This window comes from Coenobita brevimanus, chromosome 57, assembly GCF_032717465.1.
Source record: "Coenobita brevimanus isolate Jiangsu-jjx chromosome 57, ASM3271746v2, whole genome shotgun sequence".
NCBI classification, from domain to species: domain Eukaryota; kingdom Metazoa; phylum Arthropoda; class Malacostraca; order Decapoda; family Coenobitidae; genus Coenobita; species Coenobita brevimanus.
Window position 1 is genome coordinate 32,037,975 of NC_137010.1, and position 12,375 is coordinate 32,050,349.

The window sequence follows — 12,375 nt, forward strand, 5'->3', positions numbered from 1 at the left end:
CACTCTTCATCCCAAAAGTCTCTCTCTTTAGTTGATTAAATCGTTTCACGTTAGCCAGAACATAATCCAAACACGTCCTCATGGTGAAGGGAATAATGATTTTCTTTTTTTTTTACCTTTACATGCTATGTCTTAGGGGTGAAGGGATTTTTTTTTTTTTACCTCTTGACCCCGAGGGATCTCTCCTCAGTTAAATAAGAGCAAAAAGGGTTAACAACTTCACTATGACGACGCATGTATCATACTGCTCTAGCTATCGTGTATTTTTTTTTTTTTTGCTTAAGAGACTTTTTTCCTTATATATCGAAAAATGTCGTCGAAGCAAATAATATCGTCTTCAAGAAAACATAAAGAAAAGTGTTCGCAGTGAAGATGCTTTTTGACCCTACGACACCACTCATGATACAAGCAGCCTCGAAGCTCCAATGATATGAGGTGAAAGAGACGGAATTGGCACTTGTTTCTCCTCTGACTGATGTCCCGTGAAAGGTCATAGCGCATTGCTCCACCTCTTCAATCTTCGCCTACGACACTGAAATGGGATGTGATTGATGATGATGACTGGCGTGGGTGCGAGACGCTAAGGGCGAACCGAGTACACATCAATTATGCTGGCGCGGTGTCACCTTGTATTTCGTACCATCATCATCATCAACAACCACCACCACCATCATCATCAATAACCACCACCACCACCACCACCATCATCATCAATAACCACCGCAACCATCATCATCATCATCATCAATAACCATCGCCGCAACCATCATCATCATCATCATCATCAATAACCATCGCCGCCACCACCATCATCAATATCATCAATAACCACCACCACCACCATCACCATATTCCTGAGCCCGCATGCACTAACAAACAAACCATACTCCGTCCACTTTAACTCAGCCTAAATCCATCATCTCTCAATCCAGAATACTAAGATGTGACAGGAGATGAGCACTAGAATATGTTGCTGAAAATGAAAGTATGTGAAGGCTGTAAAAGCATAGCATCACCCATCTCGCCACAGAGCTACGGGAAATAGTACACAAATTGGCGATAATTATTTCCGTCAAGGTAAGGTGTAGGAAACTATATATAAATTTCCACTTATTTAGATTTTTCTCCTTTTTTTCTGTAGGAAGAACAAGAGAGAAGGGAAAATTCTACGTTTCTCTCTCTTCGTTCTCCCTGCGAAACCAAATCTCAATTAAAGCTGGGATTTTGCCTGGAACTTATCTGTGCATCCCAGGTTCTATTTCCTTAAAAAAAATAAATAATAAAATACAACAGAATGGGGTGGGCAGGATCCATGAACGAGCTCTCTCTCTCTCTCTCTCACACACACACACAAAACAGGTAAAACTATCATAAGAGTCACAATATATCCTTTCAAATTTCCCTTTCTTCAGCCCTTCTCTCCGATGACACTCTCAATTTATTCTGCCTCTTTCCAGACGATTTTATTCACTTTCGGACACACTTTTCGTACTGAGAGGGGTTTGATCCAGCCTCCAATCCCATCCCTACTATGAAGCACTGCTGAATGAAATCGTCTAGTAACAATCTGACGTTTCAAGACCCGTATATCCGCTGGGTAAGGAAGCTCCCTAACACCTTTTCAGAAGCGATTAATTTTGTTTATTACACCTTACTGTCCTCTTCTGAGTTATATAAATCCTTTTAATAGGGCGTACTCTGCAGAAACAGCGCGCAGAAGGACATTAATCAGCCACACCCAAAAATAAATCGCTAAGGAAAAAATGCAAAAATAAATCGCTTAGGAAAAGGTTCCAAAATAAATCGCTATGGAAACGGTGCAAAAGTAAATCGCTAAGGAAAAGGTGCAAAAATTAATCGCTAAGGAAAAGGTGCCAAAATAAATCGTTAAGGAAAAGGTGCCAAAATAAATCGCTAAGGAAAAGGTGCCAAAATAAATCGCTATGGAAAAGATGCAAGAATAAATCGCTAAGGAAAAGATGCAAATATAAATCGCTAAGGAAAAGTTGCAAAAATAAATCGCTAAGGAAAAGGTGCAAAAATTAATCGATAAGGAAAAGATTTCAAAAATAAATCGATATGAAAAAAGGTGCAAAAATAAATCGATATGGAAAAGGTGCAAAAAATAAATCGCTAAGGAAAAGGTGCAAAAAAATAAATCGCTAAGGAAAAGGCGCCAGGGAGCCTTCTAACCCAACGAGAATGCAGGCCACTAGACTCCACAACATGTCAATTTGGAAAACACTGAAATACCACGAAGGGTGCGAACAGTAAAATAAAAAGATGATGATGAGGTTAGGTTGATTCAATTGTGTTAGGGTGCGTTAGGCTGGACTGACTGGTTAGTATATCAAGGTAGGATTAGGTTTGATAGCACTGGACAGACCTTAGATTGGATTAGGTCATGGTTGTTGGGTCAGAGGAGGCCAGGTCAAGTCTTGGTGGCTTAGACTGGTTTCGTCTAAACAGGACTAGTTTAAGGTAGCCCACATTAGTTTTGGTTACGTTAAGTACTATTAAGTTAAGCAAGGTTACGTTTACAGTAGAATTACGGCGGTATTGTAAGGTTACGTTAGGCTATAGTTATTAAGGGTAAGTATGCATATTATCGGATGAACTAAATTAAGTTAGCAGAATATTAAGTCCGGCTAGATTATCTAATGTAAGGTAGGATTAGTTAACATTACAGTAATCCAGGTAGGGGCAGGATGTAGCAGGTTATATTACACATTTCCAGGTTTAGTTAATCAGTTGAAATAAGATTAAATGATGCGGCGTCAGACTAGGTTAGGCTGGGTTAAAGAAAGAGTAATCCAGGTCGGAGCAGGATGTATCAGGTAATACAACCCATTTCCAGGTTTAGTTAATCAGATGAAATAAGATTAAATGATGCAGCGCAAGACTGGGGTTAGGGTGGGTCAAAGGAAGAGTGGAGGAAGAGGCTCAAGTCGGGTAACAATGCAAGGGTAAACTTTGGCTAAGGTCGGCTTACACTGCCTCCACAACGCCTCAGGATTTTAGGACAAACTTTGCGGAAAGATTACATTTTGGTGTGTGTGTGTGTGTGTGTGTGTGTGTGTGTGTGTGTGTGTGTGTGTGTGTGTGTGTGTGTGTGTGTGTGTGTGTGTGTGTGTGTGTGTGTGTGTGTGTGTGTGTGTGTGTGTGTGTGTGGTTGCACACACACACACACACACACACACACACACACACACACACAGAAAGACAGACAGATAGGTAGATAGATAGGCAGATAGATAAAAGTTTGCAGGGAAAGTGCCACCGAATCACTATTGTCCAGATGGAACTCGTCAGTCTGGGCCAAACGTACCGGTAACTGGAATTAAACGAATGCCGCTTTTAATTATTTTCAGTCTTTCTACAACCAAACCTTCTTTTTCATTTTCCTATAAAGCTTTGTAACACTTTCCAACGCACTCTTAAACGCACTTTAAACCCTTCATTACCAGCTGAACATCCTACACAGCACGAGCTATTCATCGAGGAACTGGATATCTTAACATACTAGCCAACTAAACTCCCTTTCTAATTCTTTCCCAACACCTTAACTAGCATTCTGATTCTGCTTCTCTAACACACGCTAACCCCAACAGGCGGAACGTCTAATGGAGCCAGAGCTATTCATGGAGCTGTCCTGTGATAGTAGCAATACTGTATACTTGATACCAACACATCCTTCTTAACTCTTCCCTGACATCATAATATTCTAAGCCTTCGTGCCATTCCTGCCAGGTTGAACGTCTAACAGAGCCAGAATTGTTCATGGAGCTGATCCGCGACATCAGCACAGAACTGGACATCAACACGCTGTGCCACAAGATCCTGGTCAACGTGGGTCACCTCACACACGCAGACCGCGCCTCCCTCTTCTTGGCACAGGGACCCCCACACAACAGATGTCTGGTGGCTAAGCTGTTTGACGTCACTGTTGATACGGGTAAGTTGACATCACAGAACTTTAATAGGGGTCCTGGCAGTTTTACGGGGATCTGACACGATTTGACTGATTGAACGCTGACCATTGGGTATTAACAGGGTCTGACACTTGATACGATTTGATGGATGCCTGACGGGAATCGATAGCCATATGACGGAGCACTAACTGGAGCTGATGACGGCTCGACGGGATTTGACACCGGACTGAAAGTGTTTGATAATGGCAAGGACTGGGTTGATGGTAGGATCTGACAGGCTGTGACAAAATCTAGACAGGGTTTGATAAGGACATGGCAACGGGGAGACATGTTTTGACAAAATATATTAGAGAGAAACTGATAAGGACTACTGATAGTCTGACAACGTGCAGACGGGGGCGGTGCTGTGTGCGGTCTGTGTGTAGGAGCGACAGGTATGGGAGCGACTGGTGAAGGGGTAACCCGCCACCCGACTGACACACACACACACACACACACACACACACACACACACACACACACACACACACACACACACACACCGGGTCTCACTCTGTCTCGCTCACGGCTAGACACACATTCGCTGTCTGCTGGCCACCCTATGTTTGACGTCACTGTCCATACTGGTATGTTCATTTGACCCAGCTTTGACATCGCTTAGCTGGGCTGTACATAGGACCTGTTGGGGTTTGACGAGCATTTAACAGGGTCATGAGAGGATCTGATGTGCACACGATTGGATCTGATGGATAACTGAGACGATTTTGATATCATCTACCAAAGCACTGATAGTACTGAATAAGACCCTTGACGGGATTTCATGGGGGCTTGACAGTGTATTTTGGGATAGACAGAGATGATAATGATTACATAGTGTTTGACAGGCGGCTTGAAACGGCCAGACACAGGCCCTGACATGGTTTGTTATGGTTAATTATTTACCTCTTGGCTCTGTCTCCCTTACATCTTGTCGCTCACCTTTCTCTTCTTTCTCCTCACACCTAACCTCTCTCTTCATCCTATCTCTCTCCTTCCCATATCTATGTACATCCCAAATCACTTTTCTCCCTCACTCTTTATCTTCCTCCCCCTCACCTCCTATCTCCCTCAGTGCTGGAAGATGCCCTCTCCAACGCTGCTGACCGGGAGATCCTGCTGCCCTGGGGCGTGGGCATCGTGGGACACGTGGCCGACACCAAGGAGGTCATCAACATCAAGGACGCTTACCAGGTGAGACCACGCACGTATTATTAACACTAAAAAGATCAAGGGAAACTGACGCACCCTAAATTCTGAAGGCCTATGATGCCTACGAGTGTTAGATTCTATTAACCTGCATCTCTTCATGCAGAGTGTAATCGTGTATTATTGCCGCAAAGAATACTAAGCTACCTTCCTTTGGTCATAACGCAAACCCTGGCGCATTTCCATGTGTTACAGTCGGCGGTGTCAGTCAGTCCACTCTCCCCTGAGTTGATGGACTCGTTTTGTGACCTCCCCCCCCCCCAGTGGAGAGGATAAGAGGACAGTTAGGGTATGTCTGGGCACGCTGGGGTAGGACGTGGGTTGGGAGGATGGTGAATGACGAGGTAGGGAGCTTGGGGAGAGTAGTAGAACAGAGGCATATGGAAAAGGTACGAATTAACTACTCTGTATTAATCAACAGATTTTTAAATTATGTAATAAAAACAGTACCAAACATCAAATTTCATCAGAATCTATTTACAAGAAATTTATATGAGAACTTCTTCCCAGCCAACAATTTCCCTCTTTTTTTTTTTTCTCTCCAAGTCATATTCTCACGATTTTTTTTTTCTTTGCGAGTTTTCTCCTTGAATTTTTTCCCCATGAGTTTTTGCTAAGCATTTTTTTTTCCCACGGGAGTTTTTCCCTCGCAAGTTTCTCGTTAATTTTTCCCATAATTTTTTCCAACGAGATTTTCTCTTAGAATATTCCGTTGAGTGTTTTCACGCCAATTTTTTATTTTTTCGTTTCCCCTAATTATTTTCTCCGTAAGTTTTTCCACGAATATTTCCTTAATATTTCCCTACGAGTTTTTCCACATTAGCTGTTTCCCCCGCAATTTTTTTTCCCCCTCCGCTAGTCTGTTTATTTATGTTTCTTCCAGTAATTTTTCTGTCCGTGTTTTTCCTCCGCCAATTTTTTCCCCTCGATATTTTTTTCCCAGTCGTTAAATTTTCCCGCATTTTTTACGTCTTCACTCCCGCAAGTTTATTTTTCCCCTTGTGTCTTTTCTACCTTAATTTTTTCCTGCTATTTCTTTTCCACGTTTTACCTGCCAGTTTTTTTTTTTCCATGGAAGTGTTTTCCCATAAAATTTTTTCCTCGCTAGTTTTTTCCCGGCGATTTTTTTTTTTTTTTTTTTCCGCACGCTATTTTTTCACGGGAGTTTTTCCCCGCCGATTTTGCCCCCAGATTTTTTTTCCCATGAGTGTTTTCCTTAGATTATTTCTTTGCGACTTTTTTTTCCCCTTGACGAACTTTCCCCGCAAGGTTTTTCCCTCGATAAAACAAAAATGTTTCCCGAAAGCACTTTACATGTTTTTTTTCCGCTTCCCCCCCCCCCCTGCAAGAAGCTTTCCTGCCAGTCTTTATCCTTGCAAGAGTAATCGCACATGTTTTCCTTTGTTTTTTCCCCACTCCAGTTGTTCCACGAAGTTTTTTCCTCGCATGTTTTCCTCCTCCAGTTTCTTTTCCATTTGAGCTGTTATCACCCACTTAGCGAAAGATAATGTAATCCCGTACATCTGAGTGTCTGTCTGATGCCAAAATATCTCAAAATCAAGTGGGCAAATGGTATTCAGACTATGTGGGCAGTATCCCGGGATATCTGGCTTGATGGTTAATAATTCTGACGAAGCTGCGATGATATGCCTCCGATTGCCAAAGAATTACTGATCTCCTTTTCTTTTATACACGAACGCAAAGAGACACTGAAACGCAGCGGACAATATCCTAAGACCTTTTGCTCGATTTTGGCGAACCTGCGATGATAAGCCTCCCATTGCCAGAGGATTACTGATCTAGCTTCTAGTGATGACGGGCGATATGCATTCGTGGGTGAATACTTTGGCTTTTATTTTCTACATGCCTTTCCCCAGCACGTTTTTCCAGTGAAATTCTTCCCCTCAATTTTCCCTGTGAGTTTTTTCAGATTTTTTTTTTTTTTTTTTTTTTTTTTTTTCCCCAGTGAGTTTTCCTTGCGAGAATTTTAACATTTTTTCCAGGGCGAATATTTTCCTGATTTCCCCTGCACATTTTCCCTACGAGTGTTTACCCGCAAAAGCTTCCCAGCGTTATTTTCCTGGCAAGTTTACCCTCAAGTTTTACTCGTGTTTTCCCCTTTTCCCCCCCCCGACCATTTCCGCACGAATATTTCTCCGCGAGTTCTTTTCCCCTGGGAGCATTTAACGAGGCGAGTTCTGTCGTCGGGAGACGGGGTTGTGTTGTCAATCAAAGTATACCCTGGTACTCTTAATACATCTGAATACTAATATGGCCAAGAGGTAAGAATATCAAAGGTATACACTCCAGTTACTCTTGCTGGACGTGGTGTTTCCTTACAGACTAAAACCTGGATCTGGTTTATTATGCATTATGTTTTTCTAGTACACTGTTATTTCCCTAGTACAATATTCCACCTACACCAATACTTTCTGTAGAATTAACTAGTTCAATCATAAAAACAGAGAGGTGCCTGATTCCTTTCCCAAGCAGACCGTAAGGCCTTTGAGCGAGTCCACTTCACCCAAGTTAATTCGCACCTGGATCTTAATTAGGGATACGTGTTGTAATTTCAGTGGTTGCGTGACCTGGGGGAGTGTTTGCGTGTTTCTCCTGTGGGTCTCTCTCTCTCTCTCTCTCTCTCTCTCACACACACACACACACACACACACACACACACACACACACACACACACACACACACACACCATTTTTTTTCCCGTGACAGATGGGTGTGAAGGGCAATATTAATTTGTCTGGCATCACGTGTTGATCAAATCCAAAGCCTTTTACTGCTGCACGCCACTCCGTTCCCCCTGTCCTCTCCATCCATACTCTGTCACCCCTCCACGCCCATCCTTCTCGCTCCATCAGACAACTGAATGCACCGTTTCTAGTTCGTATGCCGTGTTGTGTGTTTCGTTGGGTCGCAGTTAGGTTCGGGAGTGGGGTCAATTTCACTCAGCCAGGTTGTGTGTTTATCCACGAAGCAACACTGCCATCGTTACGTCATCAGGTTAAACCCTCTTGACAAATGTTTACTTAAGCACACCAGTACGCATAAACCTTGACTATCAGAGCTATTAAATGTGGTGTTAGCAATTGCGACGGTGCCACATGTACGGTATGAGCAGAGGAGGCTGGCTCACTAACCCTAGCCGCAACAGTACCTATACAGAATTCATGTAGCGCCAACACCAAAAGTCATGTCGTCTGCCCTTCACCTCTCCATGAACTTAGGAAATGAGGCTCATAAAACTACAGCTACGTACACTAATGGCACTGATCCATAGCTAAATAAAGTCATCAGTGTCGGTTGCTACGGACGTACATGACCGATATCTTTCGCGGTCGATGGAGAAAGAAACAGGAGAGGCGACAGGAATTTTGATATCGCCTGTACGTCTTATCACCGTCAGATGCTTCAGTTGTTTTTGAGACTTGGCTCCTTAGCGATTTTGAGTGTTAATAATATAGGCCATATATTGTACGTATATATGTATTATGTCGTCATGACTGTTCTGTATGTCAGTGGACGGGATGGTGAGAGGTAGATTTAAAGATAGTGGGAAGCAGGATAAGTTTAAGGGATGAAGAACAAAGACGAGACTGGGAGTAAACCAGATGTGTGTGTGTGTGTGTGTGTAATATATGAATCTGAAAGCGTCTGTGAAGGAAGGAAGTTGAGAATGAATGTAAGAAAGAGCAAGGTAATGAGAAGTTGACAGACATGACAGGGCGATATCAGAATAAGTCTACATGTGGAAGACTTAAAGGAAGAAAGGTGTTGTAGATAATATGAGATTGGAGGTGGACGTAGCATCAGATGGAACCCAAGACTGGAAGTGTGACATAAAACAGGAGAGATGGCAGACTGGCTTGTTAGGGGCACTGAAAAATGTATGGATGGGCAGATCAGTGTCCATTTAATCAAAGATGGGTATGTATGAAGGCCCAGTGATGCTGACTGTGCTGGCCAGACACGAGGTATGGGCCTTGAATGCTAGGGACTGAAAAAGGGTGGAAGTGATGGAAATAAGTGCCTAATACATAAGTGAGAGGGGAAGTGGTTTGACAGGGGGAACAATTACAAAGTTACTGGAAGCGACTACAGAGTTCTCCGGTTGATGTTCTTAGTGTGATGTGGGAGGGTGATGTGTTGTGTGATGTGAGAGGGTGGTATGGTGTTTGGTGTGCTGTGGTGTGGCTTCATTAAAGTCGGTAAAGTCTACGGGAGTGCAGCACCTCGTTTCCGAAAATATAGAGTTGATGAGATAAAGCTAGACAGGGCCGCTGCTAAAGCTACTCCCGCATCTAAAAATATCACTGTAAGAGAGAGAGGTGTGGATGGAGACAGCACAAATTAAAACAGAGACACACCAGGGTAAGTTAAAGTAGTGTGGTCATATGGAAAGAATGGATGGTAGAGGCTGATCAAGACAGTGCACAGATCAGAGACAGCAGAGGAAGACCAAGGGGGAAACGGAAGATGTGACAGAGGTTTAGTATCACAGAGGTCTGAGTGTCCAGGAGGGTGGCAGGCGAGTGTGGATGAAAGCAAACTGGAATGAAGGAGTTTATGGGGATGACTCACTGGCATTGACCTATAACATGAATTAAGTGCTGCGACTGGGGTAAACCAGGAGCGTGGGTGTGGATGGTTTAAAACTGCTACGGTGTGGGTCAGTACATAAGATGGTTCAGAAAAATGAATGTGGATGAATGAGGTTGCTTTCTCCTGCTTTAATGCGACACTGATGGAATAGCAAGCATATGTGTATGTCTGTGCGCAATATCAATCTATCTATTTTCTAAAATGATCTATCAATCAATCAATCTATCAAAACTGTAATTTCCAACACGCTTAAATCCCTAAAATATAATATGGCACTCAAGTGATTAAAAAAAAAAAAAAAAAAAAAAAAAAAAAGGTCTGTGCTCTCATTTGCAAGTTAAATGTCCCGTGAAATTTACCTGACTGACTGCATGTTTCTTCAGCCATACACCTGCCGTCACCTCTTTGGGTTTGTGGTTATTTTTATTTCCACCCACCTGTTCATATCTCCAGTCACTGCCTCGTAAAGTTATTCTCTCTCTCTCTCTCTCTCTGCTTCCTATCCATCCAGTCTTCCATTTCTTACCTTTGCACATTTAGCTACTTAAACAAACTTCTTTTAGTCCCTTCAGTACGACGTGTATATTTGGGTTACACGAACGCCCTCGTACTGAAGGGGTTTGAAAAGCCTCTCCTAAACTCTAAATAAATAAATAAATAAAAGTAAATAGAGTCTGGGAGCAGCAAGATAAAATATGGGCATTGTAGTGAAAGATTAATTATACATGTCCATTCACTTATTATTCACTGTTTCCTTCATTTATTCATGTATGTGATTTATCCTTTTTCAAAGATATCTTCATTTCCTTTCACATCTTCATCCGTTCTTCTCTCATCTTCATTTTCTGCTTTATCATTCCATTCTTCATTTCCCCCTGCAAGATACACAGCCATTCACTCATACCCATTCATTCATTCATTCATTCATCGTGCCGTGTATTCATTCATTCACTTATCAATCCACTAACCCATTCATCGATTCACACACCCATACATCCATTCATTGGTTTATTTGCACGCCTATCCATCCACCTATCTCACAACATGCCTTCAGTCACGCTTCCTGCCATCCAGCCATCCATCCGACTACCTAAACAACCATCTACCCGAGAACCATCCAACCAGTCCTTTCATCATTCGGCCAATCTCTGTCTTTCCAACCTTCCATCTCACCAACCAAACGACCATATCTCTTTATCTTCCAACCTCCAGAAACCATACATTCATCTCTCCTGCCAACCTTCCATTCCATCACCAAACAACCATTTACCTATATTCCAACCTTCCACCTGACAAATCACATAACCATACATCCAACCAAACCTTCCAACCACCTATCACACCAACCAACCATCATATTTCATTACCTTCCGACCTTCCATAAAACCAATCACATATCTGCCATACAACTACCACATTCCTCCATCCTCTAACCTTCCACACGCAACTAGCCACACAACCATCCATCCAGCCAGTCTTCCAAGCATCCGTCCCACCAAACACACAACCATCAATACTTCATTACCTTCCATGTAACCAACCATACAACCATCCATCCAGCCAACCTTTCAAGCTTTCATTCCACCAAGCACACAACCATCTCACTATCTTCTAACCTTCCTATATATAAACAAACTATACAACCATCCAGCCAGCCAATCTACTAACCATCGGTCCCAAGCACACAACCATCATACTTATCTACCTTCTAACCTTCCATGTAACTAACCATACAACTTTCCAACCTTCCTTAAAATCCAACCATACAACATTCCAACCTTCCTTAAAATCCAACCATACAACATTCCAACCTTCCTTAAAATCCAACCATACAACCTTCCATATACACCCAATGTTAAACCAAGCGGCGCAAGAATCTTAAACCGTAACACAAGCAGGAAAGCAACAATGACATCAACGGCAATGCTACTTTTTCTCCTTGCACACCAGATCACTATAAAAAAATAAAAACTAATGAAGGAACAGGAAGAGACACTGGCTTTCACTAACATTCCCACGCCTCATCTACTCAGCTGTTTTGCAATGAAGGTCTGTGAATATTAACATTTATAAACGCACATATTCTCAGGGACATGGTACCGAGTCATTTAGCTTACTTTTATGAATACTTTAGGCATATTTCTGTCTTCTGTTTCATTTTTAGTACATATTTTCAACTGCTGTATAATGTTAAGGAAAATGATGACTGAGAATTACGTATATATAGTGAGGTGGATGGTACAGTACCCTATAAAACACACACACACACACACACACACACACACACACACACACACACACACACAGAGTCAGCGTGAATGTATTGCTTTGTGTGTGCAATATCCGCGTAACAAAATCTTCATATCAAAATTTTCTACTTCTTCAGGTGACTCTCAACCATTTAATTAACCAGGTATCAGACCATTAGCCGACCTTCCTACCATACATTCATCGGTCCTGCTAACTAACCATTCATCGTACAAAACCATCCATCCACTAACTAACCTCCAACCATTCTTCCCACCCACCTACCCATCCAACCATCCATCCACCCGTCAATCCTTCCTTTTCACCCAACCATCC

General features: G+C 42.4%; 1 protein-coding gene across 1 annotated transcript in view; it reads left to right on the forward strand.

The window, feature by feature from the left end:
• Pde6 (phosphodiesterase 6) overlaps nucleotides 1–12,375 on the forward strand; it is a 100,646-nt gene that overhangs the window by 20,599 nt on the left and 67,672 nt on the right. Inside the window, exons 4-5 of the mRNA XM_080274058.1 lie at nucleotides 3,751–3,955; nucleotides 5,044–5,162. Of these exons, the coding sequence (XP_080130184.1) occupies nucleotides 3,751–3,955; nucleotides 5,044–5,162 (324 nt within the window). The remainder of the gene's footprint in view (nucleotides 1–3,750; nucleotides 3,956–5,043; nucleotides 5,163–12,375) is intronic.